The 21,563-nt window shown below is 39.6% G+C and overlaps 2 protein-coding genes and 1 long non-coding RNA gene across 3 annotated transcripts; all 3 read right to left on the bottom strand.

Annotated features, from left to right (window-relative positions):
• Window positions 1–4,081: 4,081 nt before the first annotated feature.
• Window positions 4,082–6,566, bottom strand: LOC146500525 (uncharacterized). The gene is made up of 2 exons (XR_014869763.1): window positions 6,498–6,566; window positions 4,082–5,443 (listed from the first exon to the last, which is right to left on the bottom strand). It is a non-coding gene; the product is annotated as an uncharacterized LOC146500525 (long non-coding RNA).
• A 22-nt stretch (window positions 6,567–6,588) lies between these two features.
• On the bottom strand, window positions 6,589–15,100 carry LOC146500524 (cystathionine beta-synthase-like). Its single transcript, XM_085134564.1, has 15 exons — window positions 15,067–15,100; window positions 13,583–13,799; window positions 12,259–12,365; window positions 11,408–11,539; window positions 11,189–11,271; window positions 10,903–11,107; window positions 10,009–10,100; window positions 9,677–9,796; window positions 9,516–9,600; window positions 9,322–9,427; window positions 8,558–8,635; window positions 8,312–8,446; window positions 7,663–7,771; window positions 7,482–7,566; window positions 6,589–6,882 (listed from the first exon to the last, which is right to left on the bottom strand). Exons 1-15 carry the CDS (start codon window positions 15,098–15,100, stop codon window positions 6,758–6,760), a joined length of 1,713 nt encoding a protein of 570 aa, XP_084990690.1. The 3' UTR covers window positions 6,589–6,757.
• LOC146500523 (uncharacterized) lies at window positions 14,532–17,918 on the bottom strand. Its single transcript, XM_085135082.1, has 4 exons — window positions 17,201–17,918; window positions 16,403–16,561; window positions 16,063–16,158; window positions 14,532–15,652 (listed from the first exon to the last, which is right to left on the bottom strand). The coding sequence occupies exons 1-4, from the start codon at window positions 17,804–17,806 to the stop codon at window positions 15,344–15,346; spliced, it is 1,170 nt and encodes a 389-aa protein (XP_084991208.1). The 5' UTR covers window positions 17,807–17,918; the 3' UTR covers window positions 14,532–15,343.
• Between the last annotated feature and the right edge of the window lie 3,645 nt (window positions 17,919–21,563).

The following is a 21,563-nucleotide window of genomic DNA, read 5'->3' as shown; positions in this document are numbered from 1 at the left end:
TTATAGACAGTTAGTTTGGGTCCAGTTAGTATTTAATTTTTCCCTGTGACCTCATATTAGTCACATTTACTCTATTCACGTCTTTATTTTTAAATGACAAACATAAACATGTCTGAATGATTACAGTGCACTTTCAGTCTCTTCATGAAGGTATTACCTACAGAGTAAGGTAATACCATTTTATTTGAATATTTGTTGGTCTGCAAGACCCACTGAGGTTTAGTGATTGTGCACATGCCTATTGTAGCCAATTGTTCGCAAACCAAACCATAAACTGTGCAGCTAATTACCCGAAGCAAAGCTTTTCAGTCAGAGACATAAACGTCAGTTTGCTATTTTAGGAGATCTTATCTCCCTTCCTGGAATCTCAGTTGCCCAACAGCTGCTCCCAGCCAACAAGCGTCCCAGCACGTAACAAATAACCACGCCCACAAGGCCACAACGTGGAGTTTCTACACTTTATTTTTTGTACAAACAAGATAAAAATGTGTTCATTAGTGAGCTTTATAGATGCTTGTGGGAGCAATTTGTTATTGTTCAGCAAACTGTTTTCCACTCATTTGTAGGCTTGTTGCATCTGATTGTTGCATCATATCTGACATACAAATGCTAGAGTGGTATCAAACATCTTATCTACCTGTCATGAGCAAACCATACAGACCGCATATATATGATGCTCGTAGCTACCATCATGGGCATTTTTAAGCTTTAAGCCTGGTATTTTTAGTTGTCATGGTTTATTTAAAACCGATCATCATGCTAACATAAAGGGGTACACAGCAATAAAAGACTACTGGAGACTTTGTGACCAGTGGGGATTAATAATATTTAGTGCAAAAGCTGAAGTGGCTCCCCCTGAAAATGATTTACTGCCTTTAAGCTGCATTGTTTTTACTGGCTCTTATACAGAGACATTATAAAAATGCTTTGAAACCAGATGTGATGAGAGAGGGGCGGTCAGACTGTGAAACACGTGCTTACCAATTAGCTAATGACTTCACAGTTCGTGAGCCAAGGAGCATATCTAGATAATCTGGAACATAGTATGACCATGATTCACCAAATGGACCAAGATTTCGGTCCGGCGCGACCCAAAATGTGCAACTGAACCCACAAACTCATGAGCAAAATGCTTACAAAGGTCAGGGCAGGACTGTTTTCCCCCACAGACTTCTATAGGACCAGAAGTGTTCTGCAACCACAGCTATTGCTCCCAGGTGGCCGTTGAAAAGAATGCAGAAGGCACCTTTAAGAACCAGAAGCTACAGTATGTCCATCTTTTGTATAGAACATGTTGTACAGATGTCTGTAGGGGAACAACCTACTGCCCCCTCGCTGTGTGACCTGTGTAAGCATGAACTCTAGTTTATAGAAACTTTGTTGATATTAAATAGAAAATGTGGTCAGTTTTGTAAGTTATGGTATTTGGCTAACAACTTATCAATCTCAAGCCAGGTTGGTTGCATCCATCTTTTATTGACTGGCTTTTTAAGCCAGCCTCCTCAAGGATTCATTGTTTTGGCATCTGACTTTGGCTTCGGGTGCTGCTTGGTCTAAGTGCTATGCTAAGCTAACAGGCTAATTTGTATTTTATGCATAGATGTGAGTCTGGCAGTGAATACGTCATTCCTTTTAATTTACTAAGACCTTTTTAAACTATTAGGAATTATAAAAGGAGGCTTTGTAATTCATGTCATTATTATTATTATTCAATAAAGAGCCATGTCAGTAAAAAGTCAAAGAAGGTAAACGTACTCGCTGGATATAGTGGATTACTAATTTTCCCAAGGGGCCACATGAGAATTGGAGGGCCTCAACAATAAGCTGAACTCCTTTTTTGCTCAATATTCATTTTATGTCTTTTAGCTTATTGGTCTCCCCTAAAAATTAAGGCATATTATAATAGCCTTTAAAAGTAAACTGCAAACTCTCTCTACAGATGTATTGTACTAAGTCAGGGTCTGCATTTAAGGTCATTTAAGTGTTCCAGAGCTCTCCTCTGTCTGTGGTGTAACATTAAAACTTTGATTGCTTTTAAAAGTCTGTTTTGTGACTTCAAACTCACCCTTCCTGATTAGTAGCTTCAAGCCTGCAGGCCCAGGGCAAATAATTAACCTCCAATTCTGCAATTATCCCAGCAGGCAAAAGAAGCATTGAAAGACAGAGAGGACCTAAGCTGGAAGTGCGTCATGCTTAATTTTCGAATGCGCCGACTGTTTTTAGTAGCCAGTCACACACTGGCAGCAATCTGCAGCACTTTGGATAACCTGTTGATTCTGAAAATGGTTTCATTTTCTCTCTACGTCAAAAATCAGCCGGATCTAAACAACCATCTTTCCAAACTAAATAGACCCACATCGGCATGCAGTAGTGTTATGTTAGAGTGGGTAAAGAAACTCAGCAGGGCTTTAAAACAAGGAAATGAAAGTGTGAAAGTCTGTCTGTGTGCCTCTGGCACTATAACTGACTAAAGTAGGTGGTTTTATTCCTTATGCTTGATGATAAGAAGTTTAAATTCTGTGTATTTTACCATGAAAAACCACTTTCCATGTCATTTTAATCTACAAAATATTGTTATAGCTGCTTTAGAAGGCTTTTCTACACTCAGGGGGTCACTTAATCCAGTTGGAGTTTCTGGAAATCAACGTGTAAGCACATGGATACAGCCTGGTGTTAATGACAGAAAGAGATCAGCGTCATCATGGGATACTGCCTCTGCCTGCTGGTGATGACAGATCAGGCGAGGCTGTGATGTGCAGAGGACAGTCAGGGAGAGTGTGACAGTGGTTTTCCATCTGCTCTGATATTGGTTGTGCAATGACTAGTTTGGCTCTTTAGAGTGATGGTGTTAATGGTCATTTTGATGTGAGGGTCACCTTGTTAGTTTAAAAACAAAGTCTTTTACAAGACAGGAAATAATGGGGCAGTGACATAACAGATACATCACAGTGTGTTGCTTTTTAAATGTGACGTGCTCCTTGATAACGACAGGTGAGAATGAAGGAAGGAAGCAGCAGACTTTCAGCACATTTCTCTTTGACAAGACTCGCTGCTGGAAAAAACACGGCTGAGAAAAATAAAAGCTTTGCAGAAAAAAAAAATGTCAACAATAAGTAGAAAGTTTAAATATGGCATGTTACTTTCTCCACTTTTGCATCCTTTTGTTTTAAATCAGCATTCAGACATGATTTTCATGTCATTTCCTTCTTATTTGGGTCTTTTTGCACTTTTATCTATGTACAATAAAAGCTTTCAAAACAAAAATAAAAATTAAATACAATAAAAACAATTTAAAAAAGCTGCCATTTGGTCTCAGATTTAATTGTTGTCAAGATAGTTTATTAAATCCAAGGCAGGGCATTAAGTTACACCTTGTTACACCTTGAATTATTGACATTACTGGCTGAAGGTCAGAAGGATGACGCTCCTACAATCTGTGTGTCCAGGAGGAACTGAATATACAGAGAGCTGCACAGCTGGTCTACCTGTGCCAATACTCCCTCCCTGTGGTTTAGTGAGTCGTTACACTTCAACGCAAAGCAGTGAGTAAAATTAGGTTTATGCACAGAAGTGAGAGAAATACTCAATTAAAAAAAAGAATATGCCAGTATTTATGCATGTCTTCTATTTAAATTGACTATAGACAAAAAATGAAATCTAGTGTCAGATTAAGCAGTAGAATAGAAACATCCTCAAACATGTTTTGGAGCACAAGAGGGACTTTAAAAAATAAAAAAATGAATAAAACAAAATCTGACATTGTCCCTTTTCTACTTTGTTCTAAGACATTTGAACTAATGTTTGAGCAACAAATGAAAAAAATAATTAATAAAAATAAGTGTAACTTCTCTACTTTATCATTACACACTGGAGCCACAACACTGATGCTCTTTATAGGAAGGGTCAGAGCAGACTCTACCTGCTGAGGCGGCTGAGGTCATTTGGAGTACAGGGAGCGCTTTTAAAGACCTTCTATGACTCTGTGGTGGCATCTGTCATTTTTTTTTACAGTGTTGTATGTTGGAGCAGCAGTTTATCATCAGCTGAGAGGAAGAGGTTGGACAAACTCATCAGGAAGGCCAGCTCTGTTCTGGGATGCACCCTGGACCCAGTGCAGGTGGTGGGAGACAGAAGGACTCTGGCCAAAATAACATCTCTGATGGACAGAGTCTCCCACCCCATGCATGTAAATGTTGCTGAACTGCAGAGCTCCTTCAGTGACAGACTGCTGCATCCTAGATGCATGAAGGAGCGTTTCCGCAGGTCCTTCCTCCCTGCAGCTGTCAGACTGTACAATCAGAACTGCTCCCAACAAACATAGATGTTTACATCAGCGCTGTAACTGCAATAAGTTAATTAACCAATTCTCACTACAACCTGGTTTGGCTCTTACCTGTAATTATTTTTATTTAATTTAATAACTGTACAGTACTCTCTGTTTATAGTAACCATTGTCCTTAATGTAAATATGTAAGAAAAATTGTGTATGTTTCTGTTCCGTGTCCTGTGTACTGTTTGTTTATATATTTGTCTTTTTGGCTGCTGTTACAACCAAATTTCCCCTTGTGGGACAATTAAAGGACTATTCTATTCTATTCTATTCTATTCTAATAGCACTGTATAAACAGCGGAAAAGGCCTCAAAGTATCTCTGCAGAAGAAGCCGATACCTTTGTCTTTTCACTGCATGATGCCTACATTTCCCACGGTGCAACTTGACAAACAGATAATCAGGTGTCCTTACAGTATTTAATGTAAGCTTGAAATGGAAGCCCTTACCCTCAATAACAACTCCACAAGTGACAATTTAGCCAAAACAAAAAAAAAGAAAGTTTGAAACGTTAAACTGGGGTTGTTTCCTCCTTTAAACGAAGTAAAATGTAGAAAGCAGCAACACCAGATCACAAACCCTATTTTATGAGCTGTGCCGTAAACTTAGTTAAAGAGAAAAGTTGGACAACCTTGAAGCTTTATTCACTTTAATTACACTGTAAAAGCATTTTTTGTGCAACAAGCTTATAAATAAGCTTAACAAGTAAGTAAGTAAAACAGTGAGCTGAATTTATCATCACTTTCTGTTTGCAGGTACCTGGTTTGAAGGTTTCTAGGTACCTGCTAGCTAAGAGGAAATACAGTAAATTAATTAAAACATGTCACAGAAAAGCAAAACAAACCAGAATCTGTAAGGCCCCACACGTATGGCTCAAGTCTTTAATAGTAGGAGTAAAATGCAAAGAATATAAACACTGAACTATTCTGTAAGAAATGAGACTGTAGGCCTGCTTTCCACCATTCAAAGATTATCAGACCAAAGCCAGTCGCTGCATTATTGACGGTGAAGGGAACAAATTCATTTTGCACAAGTTGGAGAAAAGAGTCAAAAAACTCCAGAAAGAGGATGGTAAAGTCCCTCATACAGCATTTAAAGCTGCAAGGTGAATACACTCAGATTACTTGTAACTAGGGATGGGTACCGGTGTCCGGTGCCATGATGGCACCGGTTCTGACATAAACGGTAGTAACCAGACCGAAAAGCAGCGCACATTTCGGTGCTTTATTTCGGTGCTTTTTTTTTCCTGAGATGTAATACACTTTGAATTCTAGCCAATCATTTTACGTTTCCGGGGATAGTAGGCGGGTCCAGGTACGTACGTTCTTTTAGAGCAGAGCTACAGATTAAAAACGCCCAAGGCGGAGCGGTCAAAAGTCTGGCTGTACTTCACAGCAAAAGATGCAAACTCAGCAGCCTGCAACAAGTGCTTTAAGCTGATACTGTGGAAAGGAGGTAACACCTGAAATCCGATGAAACACCTGGCGACGCTTAGCGTTTTTTTTAAAAGCCGAAAAATGCGCCGTATTTGATAGCTTGCTGCGAGACCTCACACCGAGCGCATCTACTGCAGGTGTGGTGCCTGTTATCGGACCCAGAGTTAGCAACATCCCCCAAAAAGCTGAAGAGTAGAGTCCTGGCCCCTAGCCCTGCCAGTGTAGCAGAAATGATGAGGATGATGATGGCAGCAGCAGCAGCCGTTCTTCTCTGCGTGAGTATCTTAATGTTGTTCGTGTGTAATTTACGTTGACTAGGCTAACCACGTTATTACATTAATGCATGTAAGGTGAACTAGCAAACACCATCATAGCTACATGCGGCTGTCTTCTTGTTTGATGGCAGATACTCCCTTCACCCTGGCCAAAAAGGCTAAAATGACCAAAGAAAAAGTGGAAAACAGCTAAACATGAGAGGTTTTTGGACAAAGTTTGTGTTTTTTCCATTGTTTAAGCACTGCTTCCAGCCAAGAGTGATACCATATATGCCCTATAGCTGCAGAAAAGGCTAACATTGTTATCTTTTTACAAAAAAACAGCTGAACATGAGAGGTTTTTGGACCAATTTTGTGTTCTCCATTCTTTAAGCACCGGTTCGAGCACCGTTTAAGCACCGGCACCGTTTCAAAAGTACCGGTTTGGCACCGGTATCAGATAAAACCTAAACGATACCCATCCCTACTTGTAACAACACTGAAAAGATTAAAGTTTAAAAAAAGATAATGTTTTGTTCTATTTTGCCAACAAAATAGAACAAAACTGTCAACAAATCCCAAACAACAACAACAACAACAGCTATAAATATAATTACAACTTCTCTGTCCTCTCTGCGACTGTATATCTTATAATTTTGATGACACTGTAGGTGATTGTTTGCTGTGTCTCAGTGAGAAGAGAGTAAAATCCACCTTAAACAGGACACAGTCACTGGGTTACACCGCCTGACTTTGATGGTTGCAGTCCTGCCCCTCGTGTGTGGTGATGTAGGAGAGAAGGTCAATCGATGTCACGACGGCAAATAAAATCTGCCTCTGGAGGGCCGACCCATCGATCCCGTCTGCACAGAGACACAAAACTGCTGATGGACACAGATCTGCTAATCTCATAAACACGTATTTTATTTACAATATAGAAAATATATCAGATCTTTAAACTGAGGCACACTATTACAATAATAATAATACAACATTTAAAGCAAAAAATGTTGACTCATTCAGAATTTGATGGCAGCATCACGAAGGAAAAAAACAAAGGAAAGCCGGAACTGCAGCTAAAAGAAGAGGGGATGTTACACAGTGTCGCCGTGTCCCAACTTCATTCAGACATCACATCTAAAATCAGCTACATTTCTCTTAAGATGATATACGTGGGTTCTATTGTATACAAATGATGGAATATCAGCTTTTTTTTTGGGGGGGGGGGGGGGGGGGGGGTAATAATTCACTCATTTAACAGTTGATTAATCCAGCCTCTGGGTCTCTTTTATGTGACTGTAATTCAGCATCTTTGGTTTTGGTCCATAAGTCAGTCAAAAAAGTGGAGCCCTCGCAGCTTTGTGAATGACATTTATCAACCACACAATAAACAGCTCATTATAAAAATGATCTGCACATAAATGTTCTGTATAAACACTATTTAGGAAATGGATTTTCTCACATTGCGTTTGATTGTGAACCACCAGAGCAAAGTTATCAGTTTTGAGGATATGGGAAAGCTTCCCCAGGTTGCCTGTCAGGTGCACCTGAAAGCACAAGTGGAGGAAGATTAAACAAGCATGTAAAAATGTTCATTATGTCATCAAAGGTCACCATGAAGAGCTCTGCACTCTCTGACTGACCTGTTTGAAGGCTTTGAGGAGCACCGCGCTGACAGCAGCTGAAAGTTCAACCTTCCCCGCCAACAGAGAGGACAGAATGGTTTCCAGAGTCACCATTCCCAGGATGGCCCTGTGGAAATACACAAAACCCACAAACTCCCATCAGACTCAGGTGACGAGAAGACTAACCCATCGTGTCTCTGTCTGCTTATTTCAACCAAATGTCAAGATTAAAAAATGGGTAACCAAACTGGATGATTAATCAATGTCGTTTTTTACTAGAGTTTATCTTAAGACGAGATCCAACTTATATGGTTGGTTACACACTCAAATAAGGATACCTCACATGGGGATTTACACTGGAGGGACAGGGTTGTAATGTATGTGTATATACCCATCAGACGTCCAGCTGCCCACACACGTCTTTAAACTACAACACACATCTTAGCAAGCTGAATCAATTGACCAGAGGCAATGAATAGTTAAATCCACTAGAGGGCAGTCATCCTGGCACAAGTCAAAGACAGGACCCCAGGTAACCAAGAACTGCCAAGTACCAACATTCACAGGAAGGCAGGAACTTGTCCCATGTCCCACAGGGACCAAGGCTCAGGAAGCCTCAGGCCTGGCATTTATAATACTAACCTGATATTGAGAAGAAGAGACATACCCTGACTCAGTGACGACTGGTGCCTGATCCAGTGAGTTCTCCTTTAGGATCTCAATGGTTTCCTGGCAGGACACAGAATGTGTGATGGTGAGCGGGGCAGACAGGTGTAGACGCTGAACAGTCCGGTTCCACCACCTGCAAGACAGAAAAATGAAGGTTTTAACACCAACCTGCCCTGTCATACCTCCTCTGAGGGGTATAAGCTATAGCTGACTCGGGGTGTTTTGTTATTGTGGTGTTTTTTACCAGGGTTTTGGGTCCATTTGAGCGTCCAAGCAGAGGAAGCCTTTCTCACACATCCACTGATCCCTCAGGAACTTTGACCTGCAGGTAAAAATCAGTGAGTTTGAAGAAGTCTGCTGAAGTTTGGTCAGACTTCCACCTAAAACATGTCTGACTCTAGAACATCTTTTTTTAATGGATGCAGCATTTCAGTTATGGACAGGGAAGACATGTGGCTGTAAAAAATAAAAATAAAAAAACATAACAGCTGAAAGCCATCTCTCATTTTCTCTCATCTTTGTCTTGTAGAAAAAAATCCACATAAAAAAGAAAGTGTGTTTGTGTACGGATGTCTAACTGCTGAGGTTACTGTTTTTAGCCCGTGTTATTTCTTTAGCATGTTTAAAAGTGGTAACATCGGTTGAAATGTTTTATAAGTTAGCTTAACAATTATTGGCTTGTGTACTGTTACATTTGGTGCACACATTCATGCCTTAGGCCCTTATTTTAAATCCAGCACCATGAGATTGAAGCCAAAGTTTTTTCAAAAACATTTTGTTAAATCCTCAAATACCATAAAAAAAAATGGCATTCCCATCAGCCTCTGCTGTATTTTGCTTTTTTCTTTATGTCAGTCCTTAAAGCAAATAGAAAAACTGGAATTAAAGTCTTTGGACTTTGGAAACTTGAATATTTTATTGGCGCTGACTTTACAAAGACACATCGTATAACATTTACAGTTACTTAATATTTTTATCACTCTGTGTATCTGCCATTGTGTCTCGTACATGTAGTTGCGGACAGAGTCAGGCAGGATGACCACACAGCGCTGCCCCTCCTCCAGCTGCTGAGCCATCTTCACAGCTGCTGCCATCGCTGAGCCAGAGCTGCCACCTTCAGCAAAACAGGCAAATCGATCATTTAGAGCGAACTGAGGAAGAGGTTGCTCATAACATACCACAACTCACTGATATGAACTTACCGCACAAAAGACCCTCCTCTCTGATCAGTTTGCGGGACATAAGGAATGTTTCTGTGTCGGTTGATTTGTACCAAATATCCACAATCTGTGCCGATTCAACAGAGACGGGCGTTTAGCAAAAATACTCACTTTACAAATGTGCATGTTAAAAAAATATTCACAGATCTGTCCAGCGTGGTGGGGATGAAGTCAAGGCCGATTCCCTCCACTTCAAATGGAAACTTTTTATTCTTCCCTTCTGAGCCTTCCAGAACAGAGCCTTCAGGATCCACACCGACTACCTAAAAACAGACATGAGGAATGAGGTAAGAGGCTGCAAACACTGTAGGATTATACAGTTATCAAGTAATGTTTGATGGAGCTGCCAATACATGCATTGCTTCACTGATGGATATGCATCAGCGTGAGTCAGAAATTTTGCCTCAAGCTATGAATACAGTAAATAAAAACCATCCATTAAAGACTGTGGACTAATAGGTTGTGTGGTGCTCACTTTGACATTTGGACATCTTTCCTTTAACTTTCGAGCAACACCAGTAAGCGTGCCGCCTGTGCTGACTCCAGCCACCAACATGTCCAACTGACCTAAAACAAAAACACATTTTCTTTTTCAAGCTGTAAAAAAGGTTTTTTTTAATAATAATATAATTTCACATTCATGCCTAATAAGCTAATTTGAACGATTAGAGGAATTTTCAAGGTTTAACAAAAAGAACAAGCTATATGCCTTCATTTATTTGTGCAGTTTGATATACAGATCAGTGTTTCAGGCATGTTTCTTGTATGATTAAAAGTAATTTAATACATTTGTGCAAATAATGTGGAATCTGTCCATATGTTTACTGTTCGTCTCCTCCCAAGCGTTGACATTTTGTCACGTTTTCATGAGAAACAGTGGGAACGGGAAATGTAAAAATGTGAAATGTACTGTTTCACATGCCTCCATGGGCAGACCAAATGTGTAAGTCTAACCTCAGTGCACAAAAAGATCACTTCTGATTGGATCACTTCCAAACTCGTCCCACCTCATCTCTCCAGAAATTCTCATTATACTTTGTTTTTTGTTGATGAAAGTGTCAAAACATAATTTTGACACTTTCACAGTTTTTGTGCGTTCGTTTTTATTTGGTTATTGTCTTTTCTCGTTCTTGTTTTCATCAGGAAAAAAAATATGGTTGTTGAGAACAAAATTAACGCTGCCCTCCTCAGAGCCAGGCTCAGACTTTCTACTTCAATGAGTGAAGGGAGAGAAAGAAAAGACTTAGTGGCAAAGCCATGTGTTTCTTTTCATTACCCTCAAAATCAGCTGTTGAATTAAACATGTACAGCAAAAATTAGACTCAAGCTAGAAGATGCATCAAAAATCAGAGTTTCTATCAGCTCGAACCATCACACTGCTCCAGTATCTCCTCAGCCGTGGTGTCGTAGTGAGCCACGGGGTTGCTTGAATTGCCATACTGGTTGAGGATGTGCGAGTTGGGGATCTCGTTCTTCAGACGCCAGGCCGTACGTATATGAGACTCTGGTGAATCAAAAGCTGCAGCTGTGGGTGTGCGGACAATTTCTGCCCCGAGAGCTTGCAGGACATGCACCTAGGACACAGGAGAGAATGAGACTTCAATAAATTCCTCACATTGAAAAGAAGAAGAAGAAGAAGAAACAGAGCTACTTACCTTCTCCATGCTCATCTTCTCAGGCATCACAATGATGCAATGGTAGCCTTTTACTGCAGCTACGAGGGCGAGGCCAATACCTGCACAAAGAGCAAAATTTATATAAATGACCGTTTTCCTTCATTATGGAGCTACAATACTGCACTTCGGTTCAGTTTATGTTAAACCGTATCAAACACTGAGCCTTCAACCCATTTGTTCATTCACACTCATGTACCGTGTTTCCAGAGGTGGGCTCAATGATGGTGTCTCCTGGTTTAAGGACCCCGGCTCTCTCTGCGTCCTCCACCATGTGCAGGGCGATCCTGTCTTTCGCACTGCCTCCTGCATTGAAGAACTCACACTTGGCCACTAAACACAGTCACCCGTTAAAAAGAATACTGTCATACTACACAGATAATGTGTAAAAACTGAAATAAAACTAACAGAAATGAATAAATAAACAGATAAAAGAAATGCATGAACAAGAGGAGCCTATAGAGAATTTATACTGCTCATCTTGGAAAAGCTAAATGTGTTTGGCACATTGCGTTCGGATCATCAACGTAGGTTTGAAAAGATCAAAGAACCTGGATTTTGAGATGGGCTGCCAGTGTAAAATAATGAAGAATAAGGCGGGAAAACCTTAACAGTTTTCAGCTTTCCAGCTCAATTTAATTTACAGGTGATTTTGTTCTTTCATCCAACAGAGAAAGAAAGTCTTTCAGTCTCACCTCTCCATCCAGGGAACGAGCTGCCTCCTCATACAAAACGACAACAGTCTCACAGTAGGAAACATGATACTTCAACGCTCCCTTCTCAGCTATTTTGCAGTTCTACGGCTGTGCCACAGTCATTCAAGGCCCTGCTGTTTACTTCTCCCATTTAAACAAGCGAAGTTTCGTGCAGATTCATTCACATAATGAATCTGCATGAAATGCATAATAATCATTCTAATGTTTATTTGGAAGATTTTGCAGAAACTGAAAGTAAAAATAGTCAAAGTGATTGTGTGCAGAGAAGCTTATGGATTCTGCTTGTACTGATATCCAGGCATGTGTGGGTGTGTCACATTTTACATTCATACTCACAGATATCACACTTGAGCCCAAACTCTTTGGGGATTTTGTTCAAGCGAACCAGAGGTGTGTGTCCAATTTTCTCAAGGATGCTGGAGAGGATGCCAGAGGGCTTGGTGCTGTAATGTAAGACATAACACACAATTAACAGTCATTACCATCTTGGAGATACCATACACGATGTCATGTTCATTATATCTCGTGAGAATTTAGTTACAAAATACCAGAAATATCAGAAGTATCACTACAACATACTCTAACTGGCCAATTTGTTAGGTACACCTTTTTATCATTGGGTTTAATGCCCTTTTTTCTTTCAGAAATGCCTTAATTCTTTATGGCATCAAATGGGTGACATGACCCATTTGATGCTGCAGACCAGGTGCCTGACGTTCCACCAAATCCCAAAGATGCTCCACTGGATTGAGATCTGGTGACTGGAGGCCATTTGAGTGGAGTGGACTCATCGTCATGTTCAAGAAACCAGTTTGAGTTGATTTGAGCGTTGCAGCACGGTGTCCTATCCTGCTAGAAGCAGGCATCAGAAGATGGGTACACTGTGGTCATAAAGTGTTGGACATGATCAGTAACAGTACTCAGGGAGGCTGTGGGGTTTAAATGATGCTCAGTTTATACTAAGGAACCCAAAGTGAGCCAAGAAGATACCCCCTAAATTATTATACTACCAGCAGTCTGCACCACTGACACAAGGCAGGATGGATCCATGCTTTTATGTTGATTATGCCAAATTCAGATCAGGTGAAGTTTTTCCAACCTTCTATTATCCAGTTGTCCATGTGAACTGTAGCCTCAGTTTCTGGTTTTTAGCTGACAGGAGAGGCATCCAGTGTGTCCTGCTGCTGTAGCCGATCTGTTTTAGGTTTGATATGTTGTGCATTCAGCGATGCTCCTCTGGATAACTTAGTTGTAACAAGTCTTTTCTCTCTAACTTCTGTCATCAACAAGGCCTTTTCCCCCAGAGAACTGGACAGTTTTGTCTTTGTTTGACCGTTTTCAGTAAAGCACAGAGATGGTTGTGTGAGAAAATCTGAGTAGATCAGCAGTTTCTGATAGTTCTGAGTCAATTAAGTCACCGTTCTTCATTCTGGTGCTAAGTTTGAACTTCAGCAGGTCATCTTGATCATCTCTACATGCATTGAGTTGGTGCTGTGTGATTGACTGTTTATATGTTTGCCCATATGTGTATGTGTGACATCTGTTTGTGAATCAACATTCTTTTACAGCTGTAATGGAGTTTCATTATTTAAAGACTGAGCTTAAGCTCAGAGCATTCTCTCCTCTACACAGCGACCTCTTTATTTCTCCAGACTCTTACCGTGCTGAGTGGCTATGAGGGGACTCTGACATGGGCGCGCCCAGCTTCCAAGTACATCTGCTGGGCAAATCAGGACGGATCCACTTCGTCTCATCAGGAGTCTCGTCTGTGTTCTCCAGCTGAGTCTCAGTGAATGATTCATCCTTATCTTCACCATCAGCAGGTAACCTATCACCACTGTTCACAGCTACTGTAGCCTGACACACACTTGAAGATGCTTGAAGGTTTGTTTATTTCATTTTCCCTCTGCTCCTTCTCTCTTCCCTTCATGTTCATGTCTTCTATCTGTGTCAGGCTCGTGTGTCTGTTCCCTCATTACCCTCTATGTATGTATATATATATATATAATATCCTTGCCCTTTGTCTCTCTTGCATCGTAGGCTTGTACGTTTAGGACCTTAGTCCTGCCTGACACACAGCCTAAAGAAGAAATACATATTCCGACTCCAGTTTCAAAAGACTTCCAGGAACACCCAGCCCGCATAATAATAAAACCATTAATATATACAGTCACAATGTTACAGTCATCTGTGGCTATACACTGTAAAAAAGAAAAAGTTGAGAAAACATAAAATTTCAAGGCAACATGATGCAAGAGATTTTTGAGTTTTCTCAACTTCTGCCAACTGCAGTTGACTTAACTAATATTTTCATGTTCTGCCAACTTGGATCTACTTGTTCACCTAATTAGGATAATCCTGTAAGTCTAACAAAGAAATTCTGGTTTCAATGCCACTTATTTCTGCCTTCACCAAACAAAGATATTCCTGTTGAATTAACATACAATTATTCCCTCCAATGCCATGTATTCCTAAATTCACCAAACACAGATATTCTTGTTGAATAATCATACAATTCTTACTCCAGTGAGTTGAAAATTTACCAATATAAATAAAGAAAAATGTATGCTGTACTGAATGTTATATGAACTGAATGTATACAACTGAATGTTATGTAAAAACGTATTTATTTTGTTCAACAGTGCTTTCATTATATTTCAGAAGGTTATGGGTAGTGGGGTGAATTTCTGTAAAAAAAAGCAAACAAACAGAAAAAAACATGTTGCCAGTTTCTTTTGGGTGCTTTGAGCACCCCAGCAGAGACATCAAAATTTCAGAGTCCAGAACCAAAAAAGAAAAGTGTCCAGCAGCTTAGTCATTCACGTTCACACCCTGACTGTCTTGTAAAATCTTAACTTAACTATTGCACACTAAATAGGGTAGTGCAACAAACAATTGCCCAGACATTGACATTTTACATGGGCTTACTATGATGAACTACAGAAGTTAAAAGTTATTAGAAATGTTACCATCAATGAACAGCGAACTATCAGGTAAAATACCAGTTCTATGCTTCAGGTGGAGTGAAAAACACTATAACAAATCTTTTAAAATCCTACAAGACAAAATTTCACCATAGATTCTCAATAATACAGATTCATCTGACTAAAATTTACATTTCAAATAATCACTTATCCACTTCACCTTCATACTGACCGACCAGGTCAAAATGAACCATTCTGTTTTGACTGTTCCTTCTTTTCTCCCTTCTTCCTTTCCTCCCTCTTTCCTTCACTTATTCCTAATTAATTTTAACAGTTCAAACACTAAATATGCAACTCTTTGTAACAGGTGAATGATTATATAGAGGGAAAGGGGTTGAACTACTGTTTTTTTTTTTTTTTTTTTTTACATGACTCTACAATGCACTTGAACAGGTTTAAGAACAAGTTAAACTCATATCTGGCTTCCCCATTAACAGTCACAGCAAAAACTTTGTTTTTAGAGACCTTATGCGCTGTGAGCATCGAGAGCCACCGAGTTCAAAAAAGATGGCCTGAATTGCTTCAAAGGTATAACTCATCTGCTTTGGATAATCAATGTTGAGGGCATACAGAAGGCCAAAGAGGTATGCCAAGGCAGTAGAGAGGTCTGGAATGTTATGTAGCACGATGTCCCCTTCCAACACAACTGCATGTTCTCGCACAGAAGTATCAGCATCGTCATCTTGCAGGATGGTGAGGATGGCAACTGATGCACCGTTCAACACTTGTTCCAAAATGTCAGTGTCCTGAAGAGAAGAAAAGTAAAATATGAATTATTGAGAGCTAAGAAAAATTAAAGACAAAATACATTTCTAAAGATCTTAACTTTAACCTCTATACCATGATGGTCATTTGACTCATGGAGGTTTTAAAAAGAAAAAGCTTATTTTCCTTTAATTAACGGCACAATATCTTCCACCAACCAACCTTGTGATGAGTTTTGTACAAAAATATTTTCTGCTGTTGAACACCCACTAACAATGTTCAGGTGCTCCTCAGCAGAAAAAAACGCAGCGAGAGTTATGACAACTGCAATCTTCACCATAAAATTATCTGGACTGCACTGAGGAGGTGTACATTTCCATTTTGGATTAAATCATCCTTTAAAAACATCTCATAGCAATTCGTTACGCTTGCATAACTTTTTTGTACTTACTAAGCACTTCAGGAAAACCTGTGTTGCATCCTCTCTGAGGAAAATGGGCAGGCCTCTCAGTGCTGCTGTCTTTCGGTGGGACACAATGTCGGATGTCTAAAGAGTATTCAGTGGAAAACAAGCATTTAAATTAGTATAGTAACGTGGTGTACTTACACACAATGCAAAATCAGAACTCTTATAGTAATGAAAATAAAATACAGATCAGACCCAGCAACACGTAAAACTTAAAAAAACAAAACACCATGTTAACGATTGATGTGTTTTGGCTGAAGCCAACATTTTCTGTTATGACAAAGGTATACTCTCTTCTAAAAATGTCAGGTAAAGGAGCACTTACCTGTTCATCAAGTTTATCCAAGAGGTCTTCCATGTCCTCACCAAGAGCTCCCTTCTTAGACCGGTATAGTTTCAGCAGGCCAGGCACAAATTTGTCGAGGGATACATTGAAGGTCCCCAGGAGGTGTTTGCTTGTGATCCGATGAAATTCTTCAGATATCTAAACAAGACAATAACAAAAATATTACCATTTATTCAGCGCAGAAAATTCCTGGGTAGCTGTCTTGTACAGTCTGCACCATGTTATATGCCTGACTGTGTTATCAACAGCAAAACCTACTTCAAAAATCTCTCATGAATACACATTTTGCACAGGAATAGAAACACCCTCCACAAAAAACAGTATCAATATGCAAATACATATTATGTTCTACGTTGCACCAAAATCTGTGACGAATCAGATTCTGTGACCTGCCTTTGTATTCTTTCCCTAAAAATCTCAGTCTATAGAAGTCCTATTTCCAGCACTAAAAGAAAAAAAACATGCCAAGTCAAAATTATGAGATTGACTTTCTGTTTCACAGGAAGAACAATTTTGATTTAGCATGGGGACTCTTTTCTTGAACTGGCAGAAATGTTCAGGGTAAGAATATTAGGACAGGTCAAAGAATCTAATGGGTCACAGATTTCAATGTAACATTGGCAAGGGCATTGAGTGGAGTGGTTGCACAAGGTATAATAAAGTTGGCCAATGCATTACACCAGCAAATACTGTACTACTTCAATAATAGTCCATCTAGTATAAATCATGCCCAATTTGAATAATAATTAAATTATAAATATATTTGGACACTCTTACCTCCTTAGAGGAAAACAGCGCAGGCCATCTCTCCTGGACCTCAGCTACCATAGGTTGACACTCCACAACCTCTCTCCGCCTGAGAGAAAATGTCAGCGCCATCTTCTGCTGTATGACTTTCAAGTTCTTTTGTTTCTTCTTCATTTCACTGACCAGAGCAACTCTTTCCTCTTCAAGAGTAGAATCATCATGGTGCTGTGGATAATCTGGGACATGATTGACCTCTCCACGTTTGGGCTTTTTAAGCGTGAAAGGACTGCTGGCTTCATCTTCTCCTTTCCTTTTCCTGTTTACATTTACCTCATTGCAGCCTGCCCGACGAAGCTTTGATCTGTAGTTTCCAAGTTTGTGCTTGATACTTGCTTTCCATCCCTCGTAGCCTGTGATGCTACCTGGCTCCTTCAGGCATGGATATTTGAGAACCAGTGCAGAAGCCACTGACTCAAGCTCATCTTTCTCAGGGTAGGCTTTAATTTCAAAAACTGCCTCTGCAATTTTATCCAAAATCTCCATCTTTATGTCTCTTGTCACTGCAAGGTCCTTCTTAGATTTTTCATATGTCACATTAGCCTTACACAATTTCAGTTCTGACAGTTTCTGACACATGCCTTAAGTTCATCTGGATAGTATCGGTCCAGCTAGGCCTGAAATCATCAGAGTGAACACTTATTGTGTCCTGGGAAGAGACTGAAGCAGAGGACACTGAAGCAATGGATTGGTTAAGTGTAGATGAATCACAGTTCCACATTATATGCAGGACTGCACGCTCAGCTGGTAATTCAGATATTGCTGTAAGATTGCATAGTGCATTTCCGAAATCTGGATCCTCAAACTGTAGTGAGAAATCACCTGCAAGTTCAAGTCTTTCTTTAAGTATATCAATCAATTGCCCCACAGATGCTGGTACTTCAGGAAGCTGGACTCGCCGGGCTTCTCTGGAGGAAAGAACTACCCGAAGTAACAAAGTCTGAAAAGAGGAGAAAGAAAAGTTGGCAGAAAATCAATAGCCAAACCCAATTAGAAGACAGTTGACACCTATACCATACAGCTGCCTTTTTCCAGATGAATCTGCTGACTACATTTGATTTGCAAATGATTTAGTCTACAAGTCTATATCCAAGTTTTAATTTTCTTCAGCCACTGTACTCAACTGGCCTATACTTGGGAAAACCTTCAATTCATTCAGCACAAAACTAATGCTTAATGAGGAGAAAACAAAGGAGAGAGAGATAAGTTGGTGAGGATAGCAGAGTGATAGAAGAAAGAAGTGTGTGGAGAAGAAAAGAAAAAGCAAGGGGAAATGAGTCTTGAAGTAGAGGACAATAGAGGAAAAGAGAGAAAAAGGGTGGGTGAGAGGGGAGATGAGAATAGGAGACAGGGTGGAGGGGAGAGAACATACCATTATAAAGTTGCTTTAATAGAGAAGGTACATCCTTGGAGTCACCATCAGCTTTCCACCAACTGTGTATGCTGTTAGAGGGTGATAATCCGTCAGCACATCTGGATCCAGCACAAGAAGGTCTGCACAGGTGTGTTCAACAAGCTCATAGGACCTGAAATGTTCAATGTACCAGGAACTCAGTCTTTTACAAATGAATGTCACCTCCTCTGCATTGACAAGAATGGTCACAATCTTATGGAATTCTGGGAGGCCACTGCATTGCCCAGCAGATAAAATCATGCCCGCCACATACTGTGTCCCAAAAAGATGAACGGTTTTAGACAGAGACACACTGTCTAGATGAGGGTACTTCTTTTGTATTTCACACTTGAGTGATGGATCCAATTCTGAAACCCTGACCACTTTCACATTGTCAACATAGAGCTTTGGTTTTAAAAGGTTCCCACTATCCAGATGGTATGCCATCATCTGCTGGTGTTTCAAGGAAAGAGTTAGCAGCACATTTTTCCAGTTGTGAGTGTCATGGACCACCTTTTTAAAGAAGCTATGTTTTGCTTCAAATCTCATCGTCCACAATTCCACTAACGGCCCATAGCAGCGTATAAGATGTGGGTAGTGGTCAATGAAGTGGTGTTTTGGCCTTAGTCTGAAGTCTGGAAAGGTACTGGTAAGCAACAAGCGATGATCCAGTAGTTTGCAAGATAAATAACACAATGCTTCCTCAGTGAGTCTGTTTGAGACAACAATGTCAACAATTTCCTTGAGGTCCATTAAAATCTCCCAATCTGGCTCCTGTTCTGATATCTTACATCCAATTATAAAAGGAAGTAAGCGCAGCAGTGTCCAATTTTCATGTCCATTACCAAAAACTGTTCCTTTCTCAAAGCTTGTTTTTGGAATATTTTGAGGCTTGTTTACTTTGTCCGAATATTTGTGGGGAAATGATTTTATGAAGTTGTTTAATGTATCAAATGTAATGAACCCTTTTGAGATCAGCTTTTTTAAACAGTAAAAAATTACAAACTTCTGTGAAACATATAAATGTAAAGAGGAAACTGTCTTTTAATAAAGTATTTAGCAAACGAAACATGCCTATTGACCTTTTTTTGTTTATTTTTTTTCTCTGTTACATCACATGCAATGCTTTCTTATTTTAGGATATTAATATTGACATGATACATTGTGAGACATTTGTTGTTGTTGTTTTTTATAAAGGGTGTCCAATTTGAGGAATAAGTACAATTATGTGTTTAGGTGGTTTAAGTATTGATGGAAACATGCAGTAGTTTAGTATTGGTTAAAATACCTATAAAGAAAGGTAGATTTCCAGTCATGATTTAACTGTTGTTTTAATAAAAAGCAACTGTGCGAAAGAGGTGGAAAATCAACACCATAGCTCAACAGTGTTTCAATATCAGAATCTGACATTGTTTCAATGTCAGGTTTCAACATTGATTCAACATCAAAACCTGACGTTGTTTCAACATTAAAAAAGGGTGCAAGAGTGACGTTAGGTCAACGTCACACTTCAACGTTGATTCAATGACGTCGCCTGATATTGACTCAACGTTGTTTCAATGTTTCCTTGCCATCTGGGGAGACATCATGAAAAAAAATATGTAAGGAATCATAACTTCCATATGACCACTTGTCTACTATATCAAGTATATGATTGATAACATACATGACATGTAACATAAATGCAAGCTTGAATTCAAACATTTTTTTGTTACTATGATAAAAAATGCAATCACTATATAAAAAATAATACTATCTGTAACACAATATACATCAACAACACACAATCATTCCTTAAATATTGTCTCCTTCCCCATTATGTAAAAAGCTCTGAAAATGTACCAATCTTATAATACAGAGCATGAAGTACAACTTTAATTTGCGTGTGACAATTAACTTACAGTACATTAGGCAATCTTACACCAGCTGACAAACTGTCAAGTCAGCTTTAAACATTACTTTAAAGTAACAGTGCTGCACCGGATAAACGGTGACTATTGAAAATGTGAAAAAACAATATTAGACAATATGCAAGTTACTAATATCACTGTCATATAATTGGCGCACATATCCTACACCGACCCATGAAAGCGTCTCCATGACAACGCGTGCTTGGCCCAGTTTGTCGTCAATGTTAACATAACGTTTTCATGCAAAGATAACATTGAAACTGGTTACAAAACGGGTAATAAGCTAATAAGTTTTACCATGGCAGAAGTGCTGTAAAAGCCAGTGTGAGATACCGTCATTTAGTGATGTCTGTCTAAATTTCAGAGTGTTTAACATTAAACATTACTTTTTGCGCTGGGCCACTATGAGCTAAAACCTTAGTATAGAAGTAGGTGAAGGCTGGAAATGTTAGGCATGCCCAAATTCAGAGGCTGCTTGTAGCCCGATTACGACACAGCGGCGCGACGAAGGCGGCCCAAATTCATAGTAGCCTCCTCTAAATGCGTCCGAGAAATACGTTATCCTTACAATAAGCATCTCTTAAAATGTTTGCAATATTGAAACATTTCAATATAATGTAGAAAAAAAAGAGAAAAAAAAGTTACGGATCGGACTCCCCGATCCTTATTGCGCACGTGCAAAGTCGGACCGTACAGATCGGGTCTACCTGTGCAATTAGTTTTAATATTACTCTTTCTGGGTCACAAAATAAACTTTTAAGATATTTTCAGGCGATAATGTAGCTGTGTAAATTTCTAATATCTGTTCAGTTTATTAAGACAAGACAAATTTGCAAAAGTGTTCCGACGTTTTCGGAGACGTCTGTTACCCACCAGCTCGATAGCTAGCCGGGGGGGGGGGGGGGTCAATTAAGTCACTTAGATAACTTAAAAATGCTATTGTTGGGCTTTTTCAGTGTTTTACTAGCTCCATCCTCCCGGGTCCTCAGGAGGATGCAGCCTAGGCGCTTGCTTAATAACACATGTAGTTAGC

Source organism: Neolamprologus multifasciatus, chromosome 16 (genome assembly GCF_963576455.1).
Source record: "Neolamprologus multifasciatus chromosome 16, fNeoMul1.2, whole genome shotgun sequence".
NCBI lineage: Eukaryota > Metazoa > Chordata > Actinopteri > Cichliformes > Cichlidae > Neolamprologus > Neolamprologus multifasciatus.
Note: the sequence above shows the minus strand (reverse complement) of the source record. Positions and strands in the feature narration are given on the sequence as shown.

Bases quoted from the DNA above. Each gene is read 5' to 3' on its own strand.
- LOC146500524 (XM_085134564.1), bottom strand. From the start codon at position 15,100: ATGGTTCATTTTGACCTGGTCGGTCAGTATGAAG. The intron at 13,800-15,066 runs GTGAAGTGGATA...CAAACCTTCAAG, and splicing joins CCTGGTCGGTCAGTATGAAG to CATCTTCAAGTGTGTGTCAG. The intron at 6,883-7,481 runs GTGAGAAAATCC...GTCTCTGTGCAG, and splicing joins GGTTCACAATCAAACGCAAT to ACGGGATCGATGGGTCGGCC.
- LOC146500523 (XM_085135082.1), bottom strand. From the start codon at position 17,806: ATGTGTCAGAAACTGTCAGAACTGAAATTGTGTAAGGCTAATGTGACA. The intron at 16,159-16,402 runs GTAAGTGCTCCT...AATACTCTTTAG, and splicing joins TGGATAAACTTGATGAACAG to ACATCCGACATTGTGTCCCA. The intron at 15,653-16,062 runs GTAAGTACAAAA...TCTTCTCTTCAG, and splicing joins AGGTTTTCCTGAAGTGCTTA to GACACTGACATTTTGGAACA.